Source organism: Bos taurus, chromosome 22 (genome assembly GCF_002263795.3).
Source record: "Bos taurus isolate L1 Dominette 01449 registration number 42190680 breed Hereford chromosome 22, ARS-UCD2.0, whole genome shotgun sequence".
Taxonomy (NCBI): domain Eukaryota; kingdom Metazoa; phylum Chordata; class Mammalia; order Artiodactyla; family Bovidae; genus Bos; species Bos taurus.
Genome location: NC_037349.1, coordinates 48,689,238 through 48,704,324, shown reverse-complemented (window position 1 = coordinate 48,704,324; position 15,087 = coordinate 48,689,238). Strand labels below are relative to the sequence as shown.

Below are 15,087 nucleotides of genomic sequence, written 5' to 3'. Positions count from 1 at the left end.
CAGCCCTGTTCCTTGTGCTCCTTCTCTGCATCAGGTTAAGTCCCTTTATCTCAGACCACAAAGTGCAACGGATAGGTCTGCTTCTGCTCCTAGAATCCCTCCCTCCAGGTCCCTGGGAATCACCCCCAGGACCACACCATGCCTAAGTCAGTCCAGTCCCATCTCCTCCGGGAAGCCTCCCCTGTCCCTCCCTTTCCCCCACTCCCACCCACATAAAAACAAGCCTGGGTGAGTCAGATACTGCTTATTACCCTGGTCTGGAACTCCTAGTTTCCTCTCTCTCCTCTATTCCCAAGGTACCTATTTTTAGAGCCGTATTACCCCTCAGTTGCCCTAGAGGTGTCCCCGCCCCCCCCAATCTCTGCCCCTTTATGCCCCACAAATGGTTCTGAAGCATAGGGGTACTTGGTGGGGGAAGCGGCAAGGTGGTGCGGGATGAAGGTATCCGCTCCTGTACAGCACTGCACTTCATCCCCACTACTGGCAGTCCCAGTTATCCAGTCAAAGTCCAAGGAGCGCCTCCTCGCCTCGCCCCGCCCTGCCCTTTCCGCGGCACGCCTGCGCAGAAGCCGCACTCGTCCGCGGCGCATGCGCAGCTGCCCATCTGAGTGTATATTAGGACGACAGGGATCACGGCCTGAGGGTTCTTGCAGACAAGGGCAAGGCTTGGTTCGACGCTTCCACTTGGGTACCTGCGGCCTCCGCCACCTCCGCCGAGTTCCCCGCGCAGGTGAGGGCCCCGCGCTCTGCGTGCGGCGCAGCCGGGGGCAACCCGATCCCCGCGTGCCCTGCCTGCCGGCGCCCCGCTGCCCTAGCCGTTGGGACCCCATCCCCCACCGCACTAATCACCCTCCACCTCGGGGTCAACTTTTTTTGTCCCGATCTCCTACCACATCGGCCCCTTCCGCCATTCCCCATTTAACCGACCACTTTCGAATGGCCATTTGCCACTTAACCGACTGCTTTCGAATCCCTGTCTTAGACACCTCGTTAATCTCGAGTCCTAGACACTTCCTCCCCCACCTCTACCCGTTAACTTCTGGCCTCCCCTGCCCAGGACCACCGCTTTCCGCCAGACCCAAGGCCCTCGTTTTTTAACCCTTGCTTCTTCCCAGTTAGTCCAAGCGGCATTTCCCCTTGTACCCTTGGCCTTCTGTACGCCTCTCCTTTCTCAGTTATGCCCAGTTCATGGAACTGTAGGGGCATACCCTCGGGGAAATCCTGGCCTCAGGAACCCCGGGCTGGACTGGATGCCTTCTTGAGAGTTTTGGGAGTGTGTGGGGACCAGGAGAAGATCAGGATCCCTAAGAGTCCTCTCTGCCTGGATGGATGACAGTGGCTTCTTCCCTGGCCTCACTTCACCACCTGGGTGGGTGCCAAGGTGTCTTGTCTGCACTGTGCATCTTTCTCAAGGAGCCTCTGACTTCCCAAACCTGTTCCTGACTTGTCCCTCATGTCCCAGCCCCTTGGTTATTACTCATCATTATTTACGGTATTTGGTAAAGTAGCTTTGCAGGTGCCTTTTTAAGTAGCTGGGGAATGAAGAAGATGGTGATCTGGGTTGCGTGTGGTCACCACTTCTTAGTCTCTCATCAGCGCTGTCCTTAGACATTTTTGAGTGAGACTCGTTAGTATCCCAGGGTACCCTTGCTACAGACTTCAGGTGACAATCCAGTGACCTTGGGGTGGTATTTGCACAAATATTAACAAGTGTTGGTGTCACTCCTCATCTTTGTGCAGGATCAGTGTACCTCCGGGAGATGGAGACTGTTGTTCGTCGCTGCCCATTCTTATCCCGAGTGCCTCAAGCCTTTCTGCAGAAGGCAGGCAAATCTCTATTGTTCTATGCCCAAAACTGCCCTAAGATGATGGAAATTGGGGCCAAGCCAGCCCCTCGGGCCCTGTCCACTTCAGCAGTACTCTGCCAGCAGGTCACAGAAACCCCTCCAGCTAATGAGAGTAAGTGTCCTTAGCAATGAAGTAGAGGGTGGTGGGATGTCTGCATTCATTACAAGACCCTGGAAGCAGTTCTTGTGCACAGTGCTGACGAGGGTCACGCTGAGGGGGTTACTGTGTGCCAGGCTCAGTTCTTTGCATAGATTATCTCATGGAATCATCATCCTAACCCCACAAAGTAGGCACTTTTAGTTTTCACATCTTTAAAGGTGAAACAGTGGCCAGTGTTCCACCTTATGGATTGCATGTTGGTGTCTGTTGGGAGTTTGTCAGTGCCTCATTCATGGAAGCCTAAGAATCTAGAATCTTTCTGTAAAGATGGAATCTAGAAGTCTGTAACTTCTAAAGTTGTGATTTTCTTCTTCTTTTTTTTCCTTGCCTTTGCTATGTTGCCTGACCTGTGCCTTTTGCCCTCAACTGCTTTCTCTGTGCTATGCCTTCCCAAATTCCTGCTAATTACTTAGGCAGTCACCCCCTTTTTTTTTTTAATCACTTGTTTATTTGGCTACACCAAGGTCTTAGTTGCGACATGTGAAATCTAGTTCCCTGACCAGGGATCCATCCCAAGCCTCCGGCACTGGGGAGCAGAGTCTCAGCCACTAGACCATAAGGGAAGTCTGAGTCACTTATCTTATACTTTTATCTTTTTGTCTGGCTCCAGACCATGTGGGCTATTCCAGACTAAACCATCTTCAAAGTCAATTCTGTTAGTTGCTCAGTTGAGTCTGACTCTTTTGTGACCCCATGGGCTATAGCCTGTCACGCTCCTCTGTCCACAGGATTCTCCAGGCAAGAGTACTGGAGTGGCTTGCCATTTCCTTCTCCAAGCAGGTTCTGTACCATCTGAGCCACCAGGGAAACCCAGAAAGTCAACTGTGCCTGTGTGCTTTTCAGTTACGTTAGGCTACACTGAGGCATCTAGCAACCCCTGAATCTCACGGGCTTAACACACAAAAGATTTCTATCTTGTTCATACAAGGCAGGTCATCTTGTTCACACTTTGGGTCATCAAGGCCATTTTCTTCTAAGCAGTGACCTGGGGTTCACACTTTGGTGTCCTACAGCTTTACTGCTGAAATAGATGGCTTTTGGGTCACTATTGCATGAGGGGAAAGTGAGAAGGTCTCAAATCAGCTCATCTTTTAAAAACTTCATAACAGTAAATTTCAATTTTGAACAACAATAATCAGTGAGAGCCAATTTTGTTTCACTTGTGTCCCCATTTAGCCGCTGTTAACGGAGAAGGCAATGGCACCCTACTCCAGTACTCTTGCCTGGAAAATCCCATGGACGGAGGAGCCTGGTGGGCTGCAGTCCATGGGGTTGCTAAGAGTCAGACACGACTGAGTGACTTCACTTTCACTTTCACTCCCACTGTACTATTTTGAAACTGGTTCCAGAAATCTCCTCTGTAAATATCAGTATTGTACCTTTAAAAGATATGAGTTCTAAACCCACCATCACAGTACCATTATCACATCTAAAAGATGATGCAGTTTCCTAATGTCATCAGATACTCACTGATCCCCACCAGCTCTTGGGTATTTTAGCCAGGAAGCAACATATAACAGCTATTGGCCAGAACTAGTAACAGAGCTCCAAATAAATGCAAGCATGCTGTCCTTATTCTTTTACTTTTTTTTTTTTTTTTACTGTGGCCAAGTACATATAAAACTTCCCATTGCAACCACTTTTAAGTATACAGTGGTATTAAGTATATTCATATTGTTCTGCAGCCATCACCACCATGCAATGTCCAGAACTCTTTTCAGTGTCCCAGACTGAAACTCTGTGGCAACTCAATCCTAACTCCCCCCGCCCCCATTTTCCTCCCCCAGGCCCTGGCAGACATGATTGAACTTTCTCTGACTTTGACTACTCTAGAAATGTCACTTAAGTGGAATCATACAGAATTTGTTAAAGTAGTAATTTTTCAACACATATATCTTTGTATATTAATTTTAAAATTTTGTTTTTAAGAAAGAGATCAGAGATTTAGTTCTAGTCTTTTCCAGGAGAGAATTCAACTTTTCAGATTCCACTTAATTCTGGGGAATAATTTACCCTACAGGCTTGTTAGGTATGTTCTTTGAGTGTGAACTTGTAAGAAAAGAATGTTTTTTTCTTTTAGTAGAAAGGATTTAATCCTTTGTAGGATTTTTTTTTCCTCCTTACCATTGTTTAGGAATTAGTTATGGCTTTTTTTAACTGAACAATCAAAACCCTGTTTTACCAGTCTCTTAACAATAGATTCCTCTTGTATTCCTGGTTGAGTAAAATGTGACTTGTCCACTTGATAGACTATTATGTAACCATCCCAGATGATACTCAAAATATTTACTAGCTTACATAGATCTTTATAATGAAAAGGGCATATTAAAACAAGCATACAGGTGGCTCAGCTGGTAAAGAATCTGCCTGCAGTGGGGGAGACCTGAGTTCGATCCCTGGGTTGGGAAGATCCGCTGGAGAAGGGAACAGCTACCCACTTCAGTATTCTGGCCAGAAATCCATGGACTACGTAGTCCATGGGGTCACAAAGAGTCAGACATGACTAGGCGACTTTCACTTCAACAACATACAGAAAAAGTAAAACTTTTTCTAAACCTGTACAAAAGGGGAAAAGACAGTTAATATGCCAAGTTGTCTGCAGTGGTTATGGCAGGGGGTTGTTTGTTTTCTGGTTTTCTGGTGTTTTTGTTTTGCCACACTGCAAAGCATGTGCAACTTCCCCAACCAGGGACCTGTGCCCCCTGTAGTAGAATTGTGGAGTCTTAGCCACTAGACCACCAGGGAAGTCCTGAAATGGTTATTATTTTTTTTTTAATGGTTATATTTTGAATGATAGAACTCGGTTTTTCTAGACTTCCTACAATGAATATGTATTTAATGACTCTTACAGTGAATGAAATGAACTTGAAAGCAATTTTTTTGGCCATGCCACATGGCATACGAGATCATAGTTCCCTGATCAGGGATTGAACCTGTGCCGTCCTGTAATGGAAATGCAGAGTCCTAACCACTGGACTGCCAGGAAAGTCCCATTTCTGGGTGTTTTTTTTTTTACTTTCCTTTTAGAAGATGTTGATAAAAACTATATTACTGTATGGAGACATCTTACCCAAGTTATAGGAGAGCCTGGCCTATGACTCACAGGAATATCCCAGGATGATGAAGAAAGACTTCCAGAAGGAAGATGAACACATTTGCTCAAGGAGAGAGGGAAGTCTAGGAAATTAATTCCCAGCCAACTGTGTTAAGTCATGAACTTCTTTGAGCCATTTAGAGAAAACTGATAGTTTATATGTTAAGCAACAGCACGCTTTTGGTCAAGAATCTAAACCAATGTTTTTGGTCTAGAAAATATTAGTAGAGAAAAAGCTGTATGACTATTTCCAATTACTTCAAGAGTGTGTCCTCTCATGAAATATGCTGAGTGTACTTGGGGCAGATTTACTGAAAATAATCCAGCTCAAGAATGCAGGGCCGTTTAGAACTAGAGAGTACTACTTTGGGGATTGATAAGTGAGAGGTACTGTGGGTTTGAGCAGTAGGTGGACTGTGCCAGTTAACTCTTCACAGGAGCATTGTTTCCAGTGAGACAGATGAGAAAGCAGTTGAATTTGCAGAACCCAGGTGTCTGGATCCTGAGGTAGAGGAAGTATAAAGTGTGTCTTCGAGGCAACAAGAGAAAGAAACAAGTGGGCTTCTGTGTCCCGAGCAGCCAGATCCGATGCTTCAGTTTTTCCGTTTCCCCCTCAGAGGACAAAGCCGCCAAAGCCGAAGTGCAGCAGGCTCCTGATGGATCCCAGCAGGCTCCTGATGGGTCCCAGCAGACTGCAGATGGCACGCAGCTTCCGTCTGGACACCCTTCCCTCGCCTCGAGCCAGGGCACTGGGAGCAAATGCCCTTTCCTGGCAGCCGAGATGAGCCAGGGCGGCAGCAGTGTCTTCCGCAAAGCCAGCCTGGCGCTTCAGGAAGATGTGCAGGAGATGCATGCCGTGAGGGAAGGTAAACTGACAGGGACCCTCACAAGAGTGAAGAGGCCCTTCGGCTCCTCCAGACCCTCAGATTTGTCTGAGCTATTACTAGGGGAGTTTTTGTGTCCGCATCTTCCTCTTTTAGGGCCAAGGAGAAAGGTCATCCAGATAGGGGACTGTGTGGTAAATGTGGGAGTTTCTTTACTCTTTGTGTTGTGTAGGGTGTGACCAGCTTCTACAGTAACTAATTTCTGAAAATACCCCGCAGGCATAAACTGTTAACTGGTTGCCCTGTGTTTCTTTCCCATCATCTGGTGGGATAAAAGGGAAAAAACAGTGTTACTACAATTAGTGCTGGTCTTAGGACTCCCAAGGTAGCCTTTATTCCATTTGTGGCTGTATCCATGGAACACACAAGGTCCCCAAGAAACCTCGCCAGCAGAAATGATCAAATGGCTGGAATTGTTTTCTATAAAGAAAATTGTCTCAGTTAGGGTTGGGGGGGTGCAGTGGGGAAGGCATACTAACCAGCCAGGGGGCAAAAAAAAAAAGCTTCAGAGTTTAATGTTCCTCAAAGCTGGCTGGTAGCTCTGAAAACAAAATCAAACAGTAACTAAAGAAGAGAGGCTTCATATATTCAGTTACATCTCACTTTGGTTATGATGGGCTATTTTTATGAACTAGGCAGTAAGCCATTTTTGACAATATGTCTGGAAGGTATTGTGGACTCAGAATAGAACACTGATCCCCTGTGCCTCTTGTTACTTGTTTTCCAGAGGTTGCCCAAACTTCAGTGAATCCCAGTGTGATTAACGTGAAGACCGAAGGAGGGGAGCTGAATGGACTGTTGAAGAACTTTCAGGATATCATGCGAAAGCAGCGACCAGAAAGAGTGTCCCACCTTCTTCAAGATAACTTGCCAAAATGTAAGTCTCCTTGATATTTGCCTAGTGGAAGACCGTTTATAACTTAAACATACATCAGATTAAACATATAATTGCATGGTGAGTTGAGGGTTAAAAACCATGTCCCTGGGACTTCCCTGGTGGTCCAGTGGTTAGGACTTAGCACTCCAAAGGCAGGGCACCCAAGTTGTATCCCTGGTCAGGTAACTAGATCTCACACGCCGCAACTGAAGATCCCTCATACCACAGTGGAAGATTCTGCATGCCACAAGTATTAATAAGACCCAGTGCAGCCAAATTAATTAAAAAAAAAACATGCCCCTTGCTTGATGCAGGTGGGTGCTCTTGACTATAGTAAATGCCAGTCCTGTTGAGAGCCTGCATCCTCTCTCTTAGCACCTACTGTCTGCTCACGGAAAGTGAAAAGTGAAAGTCGCTCAGTCGTGTCCTACTCTTTGCAACTCCATGGAGTATACAGTCCATGGAGTCCTCCAGACCATTATACGGGAGTGGGTAGCCTTTCCCTTCTCCAGGAGATCTTCCTGACTCATGAATTAAACCGGGGTCTCCTGCATTACAGGAGGATTCTTTACCAACTGAGCTATCAAGTGGGGATTATGTTAAATGCTTGGCACATACAGTGTCCTTTGAGACACATACAGTCTTAAGATGAGGGCATCAAGAAACTTGCCCAGATGAGTACTTCCTTCAGTTGTCCAGAGCCTCCCTACTGCCAAGTGACCGGGCTGGGATGGGAACCCAGGTCTTCCACCAAAGCCTAGATGTGCTTTTTAACCATCAGATTGTACCGTCTTTTGTTTGGTTTTTAGCTGTTTGCACTTTTCAGTATGATCGTTTCTTTGAGAAGAAAATTGATGAGAAAAAAAATGACCATAGCTATCGAGTTTTCAAAACTGTGAACCGGAAGGCGCAATGCTTCCCCATGGCAGATGACTATTCGGACTCTCTCATCAGCAAAAAGCAGGTGTCTGTCTGGTGTAGCAATGACTACCTAGGAATGAGTCGCCACCCACGGGTGTGTGGAGCCGTCATGTAAGTAGCTCTCAGCTTTCAGATACCACTGGCATGAGCATGACTTAGCAACACACTGATAATTTACAGGGATTGGATCTTTTATAGGGGAAAATTTTAAAAGCTAAATTTTTAGCCTTTAAAAACATGTACACATTAATTTTAGAGAACTCTAAAGTGTAAGTAGTTGATGGAGCCCCTCTTTGTGCAAGGGTTCAAGTTTATGCGCTTGTTGAATATATGTCTGCTCACTTCCTACTTCTCCATAAGCAAGGACCCCTCTTACACCAAGCAGTCTTGCACATACGTGCCCTGCCTTGTAGGTGTGGATGGAGAAATACAAATTGAGCAGCAGGGGATGGTACAGCCCGTCATTCCTGTCCTTCAGGAGGTTTGCCACGGTTAAGGACACCTGAGAGAGTTGCTGGCCAAATTCCGCAAGGAGGCTTGCCAGAGAGAGCCCAGTCTGAGGTTTAGTAATAGAGACAGCCTAAGATTATGGGACTGGTTCGCAGAGGGTATAACCGACAATCAGTCAAGATGTCCCTCTAGAGCCTGAGGTCATGTTATTGGAGAAAGAGATGTTTGTCAGAGAAAAGAAACCTTCGTAAATTAACTAAACTCAACTAAGACTGGTAAGTGGACACTTGCTCTTGATCCCCCCAGAGGCATCATCACCCTGATGTTGAGACTTTCTCCCACCCAGTCTAGACAGGAAGTGGTTGAAATTCCTGGCCCCATATTCACAGGGAAAGAAGCGCTACATCAGCATCAGTTTGAGTCTCCTGGATTCCTATCGGGAGGAACTGTTCTTATAGTATTCAGAACCATGAGATTTATTTTCTGTTTGCTTTTTTTTTTTTTTTTAAAAGAGACACTTTGAAACAGCATGGTACTGGAGCAGGGGGTACTAGAAATATTTCTGGAACTAGTAAATTCCACGTGGACCTGGAGCAGGAGCTGGCTGACCTCCATGGAAAAGATGCTGCACTCTTGTTCTCCTCGTGCTTTGTGGCCAATGACTCGACCCTCTTCACTCTGGCTAAGATGATGCCAGGTAGGAAGCCTGCTGTGGGTGCCTTAGAACTGTCTGGGTTTCTTAGTAATAACAGGAAGATGACAAAAAAGACTTACCGAAACCACTCAAGAGATACGCTAGGAACTTATAAACTGAGTTAACACTTCACGAAGTATTACATTCTGAGTTCCAGTGGAGCAGGATAACAATGAAGAATCAGACTTGCAGGGCTTGTCCTTACAGTAATTGCTTCCAGTGTGCTTTGTATTCCAAGAAAATCTTTTGGAGAATTCTCTTAATCATGTGTAGTTATCTTTTGATTGAGTTTGGAGTGAGGCAGCCAGATTTAAAAGGAGATTAACTGTGTGCCACTGGGTTATTTTATATCTTTGGGCCTTCTCAGAGGAGAAGCACTAGTTAGTTATTTTGCCAGAAAGAAACTGGCATGCAGGGCCTTTTTCCTACGGGGCAAGGTAGCATTTTCAGGGCCAAGTCTGTTGTCCTTGACTGTTGAGAAAATAATATGGCTTTGGTACAGATGGCAATAAAGCGCATTTTTGTCTTGTTAGGCTGTGAGATTTACTCTGACGCTGGGAACCATGCCTCCATGATCCAAGGGATTCGAAACAGTGGAGTGCCAAAGTACATCTTCCGCCACAACGATGTCAGCCACCTCCGGGAACTGCTGCAGAGGTCTGACCCTGCCGTCCCCAAGATTGTCGCCTTTGAAACTGTCCACTCAATGGACGGTAAGTCTATCTAGAGGCCAGCCTGAAAACTTTTAATGAAAACAGGGCCTGAACTTAAAAGCGTGATGTTATTTTTGTAGTTTCTTTTCTTTTCACTTTCTGCCAGGATTTTGTAGTTGGGGGACACCGTATAGATTTGGGTGATTGTAGGTAGATATTCTACTTTGGCTTTTACTAAGCTCCAAATCTCCAAACAGTCCAGAAACTGGGGGAAGTTCATTGCTTTCCCCATATTAAAAATATCTTAGAAGGTAAGTTATTGTGTTCTAATCCTTACCAAAATGGAAATCTGTGACACAGCAAGTGCTTCAGCATGGTCTGTGGTCTCTCCTCAGGGGCAGTGTGCCCGCTGGAAGAGCTGTGTGACGTGGCCCACGAGTTTGGAGCAATCACCTTCGTGGATGAGGTCCACGCAGTGGGGCTCTACGGGCTGCAAGGCGGAGGGATTGGCGATCGGGATGGAGTTATGCCAAAAATGGACATCATTTCTGGAACACTTGGTGTGTATACTCTGCACAGTCTGTAATCCATGCTAAAATTAAATTCTGACTCAGTGGTAAAGAATCCACCTGCCAATGCAGGAGATGAGAGTTCCATCCCTAGGTCAGAAAGATCCCCTAGAGGAGGAAATGGCAACCCACTCCAGTATTCTTGCCTAGGAAATCCCATGGACAGAGGAGCCTGGGGACTAGTCTATGGGGTTGCAAAAGAGTCGGACAAAATTTAGCAACTAAACAACAAAAGCAAGGACTGCTGGTCTAATGGGTCAGGTGAGGAGATGGTCTGATAGCATCTAAAGCCTGGGTCATTTGTTTGAGCAAGTTTTCATTTTCTCAGTGAGTGGCACAGCTTAGCAGAATCCCTTGAGTCATGGAGGCCTGGCCAGCAGAATCAAAGTAAATCTCATAGCCTAACATGACGGAAGTACCATTTGTTGCTCTCTGAGCTCATTCCAAACATAGTTGTGGGTCTAGGTATACACCGTGACAATAGCTTTTACTCTCTCTACATCAGATTGTTCCCTTATATTAAAAAGAAATAAAAAGGAAGAATTTTAGTGCTGTTCTCCTGGAGCTACAGGTTCAGGTGCTGGGTTGTGAAGCTGAGCTCTGTCCCTAGCACATGGGAACAGTCCAGTTCACCCAGTGTCTTTGTATATCCTCTGCTCCTCCTAGTTGAGAGGCAGCGTCTCTTGGAGCAACTCCAGACTCCATAGCCATGCTGCCTGCTGGGTGTAAGTCTTGCCTGTGTAACTCACTATCGGTGTGACCTTGGATTGGTGGTTAACTTCTCTGTGCCTCAGTTTCCTCATGGAGGTAACAGCAGACCCCTACCTCAGTTTGAAGAATATAAGTGAACAGTATACAGACAATTACTACAGGCCTTCTCTTCGTCTATGAAATAAAAACATCATCTATACAAATTTGAGAATTTCAGAAGTTAGTAAAGCAGTTGGAGACACACGCAGTGGCTGGCTAATGCCACTTTACGGTCTGCACTGGTAAAGGAATGGCAAGCAAAAAAGAGTGTCCTTCAGCCCCGTCAAGGGGCATGAGCACATTGTGCAGACCAGGAGAGCCTGGGGCTCTTGGGGCAGAGCCCTGCCAGGAGGGGAACTCTTGTTCAAGTGTCCTGTCCTGATTCCAGCTGCCCTTTTCTTGTAAAGAGCTCCCATGACGTGGGCCCTTTGAAGGTATGGTCCCTGAGAGATGAAAAGGGCTGGAGAGAAAAATTTTCCATTGTGACATCTTATACCAGTCCAATCATGTGTGGGGTTGAAGCAAGAATGTTAATTACAGAACATAATATTTAAGATTGAGGAGGACTCTTCTGGAGGCCTTAATCTTGAAACCTGAGATCCTGATTATATAAGGGAACTCAAGAAGAAGGAAAAATGAGGCCAGCCCTAAATCAACCATAACAGGGTCTGAGTTTTCCTTGTTGGAGTTTTGTGATTACTTAAGTAGAAATTAATACCGGTCCTGCCAAAACAAGTTAGTGTCTTTAGCTGGCTGACATTCTGGCCTGAAGGGTAACACTCACAGTGAGCACCCAGCTGGACCCTGTCCAGAGCAGGCGCAGTGCAGAGTGCGGGGGATGCAGCCGACCTGGGTGGGCAGGGAGGACAGAGGGAGGTGGCACTTGGTGTTAGGCATGCTGGGACCAGCCGCTGGTGCAACACCTAGTCTGGAGACCTGCGCTTTGATCCTGGTCAGACACCAGCTTGGCCATTTGTCTTTGGGCAAGACCCTTTTGTAACAGTCAGCTTTTTCCCTTTTGGAAATGGGCTGCTGTCCCTTGATTTCAGTCTTAGGACAAACAAAGGAGAGAGAGAAGAGTAAGTGTTCTGAGGGTCTGCAGCGCCTGGCTGTGCACATTTAGGGCAGTCGCTGTAATAAATGAACCTGTCTCCTAGGCAAAGCCATTGGCTGCGTTGGAGGGTACATCGCCAGCACGAGTTCCCTGATCGACACCGTCCGGTCCTACGCAGCGGGCTTCATTTTCACCACCTCCCTGCCGCCCATGCTGCTGGCTGGAGCACTGGAGTCTGTGCGGATCCTGAGGAGCACTGAGGGCCGAACACTTCGCCGCCAACACCAGCGCAACGTGAAGCTCATGAGGCAGATGCTGATGGACGCTGGCCTGCCAGTGGTCCACTGCCCCAGTCACATCATCCCCGTCCGGGTAATGGCCTGTCTGTGACTGACTTGCTGGGGGCTGGGCCTCTGCACTTGACCAGGAGATGTTCTGGTTCACGCCTTCCTGAACTTGGGCTGGGCAGGGTGACTGCTGGGGCCAAGGGCTGTAGCCAGTGGCTCTCTGCCATGTTTCTGCCTTTGGCTGACTTCACAATGAGAATGAAGCCTTTGAGCCCAGCAGGCTGGAGGTTCCTTCTCCAGCGCACTAGCCTTGACAGGGTAAACACAGAGCTTGAGTCTGGGAAGCTCTGGAAGCCGGAGCTTGGCTAGCTGTGAAGTATGGCTTTTTATTCATTTCATTGTGACACAGGTCTTGCTCTGCCTGCTACAAAGGGCAGCCCTGTTGGCGTCACAGTTGAATTCGTCTGAGTAACAGAGCTGGTATCACCAAAGCTTCCTTCATCCCCAGGGTGCACACACCCCCTGCCATCACAATAGGCTCATGGGAGCTCCCGCTACCCCCCTTTGAAGCCTAGGAGGGAGATCAGTGTGAAAGTTACTTCTACTATGGTTTCAGTTCTCTGATCTGTGGTGAACAGCCCTTTAAACTGCAGGTGTCGGGGCAGCACTCTGCCTTTCTGCCAGGCTTGCATGTGCAGGTCGAGCCCAAGCCACTTGGACATGCGTGTGACTAGTCTCTGCTGTCTGGTTCCAGCCTTATCTTCTGTTATTATCAATCTTAGGTGGCAGATGCTGCTAAAAACACGGAGGTCTGTGATGAACTAATGACTAGACATAATATCTACGTCCAAGCGATCAATTACCCCACAGTGCCCCGGGGTGAGGAGCTGCTGCGCATCGCCCCCACGCCCCACCACACACCACAGATGATGAGCTACTTTGTGGGTGAGTAGCCAGGGAGCTGCCAGAGCCCCGCAGGAGAGTGGCATGAAGCTATCTGCAGCATTTATAATTCAAGCCATTCAGATTTGTCTTTTTCCAAGTAATCAAGAATTCTCAGGTGGTACAGAAGGGTGAAAGACGTTTAGTCGTTTGTTCCACTTCATTGGAAGCACTGAGGGAGCCTGCTATCTGCTCACTGTTCCCATCCATGCCTCTGTCTGTGTGACTCAGGGACCCCCAGTGGTGACTGCTGCAGGAGAGATGCCTCTGACAGCCTAAGCCTGCCCAGGCCTCCAGAGCTCAGCTCTGCACTTCTCTCTTCCCTGAAAACCGACTACACACCTAACCCCTTCTGTTCTCATAGTTGTGTGTAACCCAGGCCTTTCCCCCGGTGTCCACCTGAAGGCAGAGACTGAACGGGCTGCCCATAGCTGCCTCTGCCTCGGAGGTGTGTTGCTCTCCTGAGCCTCCACCGCCACCCACGGTGGTTTCCCTGCCTCCAGCCTTTAGGGCTACTCTGCAAGGAATGATCCGTTCCACACAGTGGAGCCATGTGGGAGCAACTTCTTCTCTGAAGGGTGTAAAGTAAAGCCAGACCTGGGTTTTCTCTATTTTTTAAGTAACAGCCTATTAAGATAGAATTCATATAAAACAAATTCTAACCTTCAAATTACATAACTCAGTGGTTTTTAAGTAATGTTGTGCAACCGTCAGCACTCTGATGCCAGAATGTTTTTATCACCTCAGAGAGAAACTTTACACCACTTCGCAGCCACATCCCAGCCTTGATCCACTTTTTGTCTGTGGACTTGCCTATACATAACATTTTATATAAATGGAATCGTACAATATATGGCCCTTTATGCCTGGCTTATTTCACAGCACAGTGTGTTCAAGGTTTCATCTACGTTGTAGCTTGAATCAGCACTTCATTCCTACCAAATAATTTTCCTCAGTACAGATACACCACATTTTGTTTATCCATCAATTGGTGGATGTTTGGGTTGTCTCCACTTTTTGATTATTATGAAAAAGAAAAGAATGCTGCTGTGAACTCTTGCATACAAGTTATTATTGGGGACATATATTTCCATTTGTCCTGGGTATGTACTTCCTCTAATTTTAAAAAACTTGCCCCTCACAGATAACCTGCTGGCCACGTGGAAGCGAGTTGGGCTGGAACTCAAGCCACATTCCTCAGCCGAGTGCAACTTCTGCAGGAGGCCACTGCATTTTGAAATGATGAGTGAAAGAGAGAAATCCTACTTCTCTGGTATGAGCAAGCTGGTGTCTGCTCAGGCCTGAATGTGCTGTGCCCTAAGTTGCTCCACCTACCCCAAGTCACGTTGTATCCACGTAGTCCCTCCACAGTTGTCTTTGTATGTGAATTAAATTATATTAATTTTAATCTATGGTAAACATGTAGTCCAGAAAATAAATTCTTGTCTAAATCAGGGTTCCTCTTTTTATTGGCTGCTGAATCAAAAAGTCATTCATCCCTTTAAACTCAGTCTGTATTGCTGAGATGTGTGAAAATGTCCTGGTCCCAGGTAGTGGCTCCAGACCCTACCCAGGATGGCACAGCCTCTCAGAATGCCGGAAGCTGCTGCTGCTAAGTCACTTTAGTCGTGTCCGACTCTGTGCAACCCCATAGATGGCAGCCCGCCAGGCTCCCCCGTCCCTGGGATTCTCCAGAGAAGAACTCCAGAGTAGGTTGCCATTCCCTTCTCCAATGCATGAAAGTGAAAGGTGAAAGTGAAGTCGTTCACTCATATCCGACTCTTCACGACCCCACAGACTGCAGCCAACCAGGCTCCTCCGTCCATGGGATTTTCCAGGCAAGAGTACTGGAGTGGGGTGCCATTGCCTTCTCCCCTGGAAGCTAGCGTGTCCTTTTTTGAAAAC

The 15,087-nt window shown here is 47.1% G+C and overlaps 1 protein-coding gene across 2 annotated transcripts; it reads left to right on the top strand.

Annotated features, from left to right (window-relative positions):
- The first annotated feature begins 405 nt into the window (after positions 1 to 405).
- On the top strand, positions 406 to 14,636 carry ALAS1 (5'-aminolevulinate synthase 1). Of its 2 annotated transcripts, NM_001101154.1 has the most exon segments (11): positions 583 to 730; positions 1,741 to 1,959; positions 5,719 to 5,967; positions 6,713 to 6,862; positions 7,672 to 7,894; positions 8,746 to 8,930; positions 9,461 to 9,640; positions 9,976 to 10,140; positions 12,057 to 12,325; positions 13,023 to 13,185; positions 14,327 to 14,633. In NM_001101154.1, coding segments are annotated over 10 exon segments (1,944 nt in total). In that variant the 5' UTR covers positions 583 to 730; positions 1,741 to 1,760; the 3' UTR covers positions 14,488 to 14,633.
- The last annotated feature ends 451 nt before the right edge of the window (positions 14,637 to 15,087 follow it).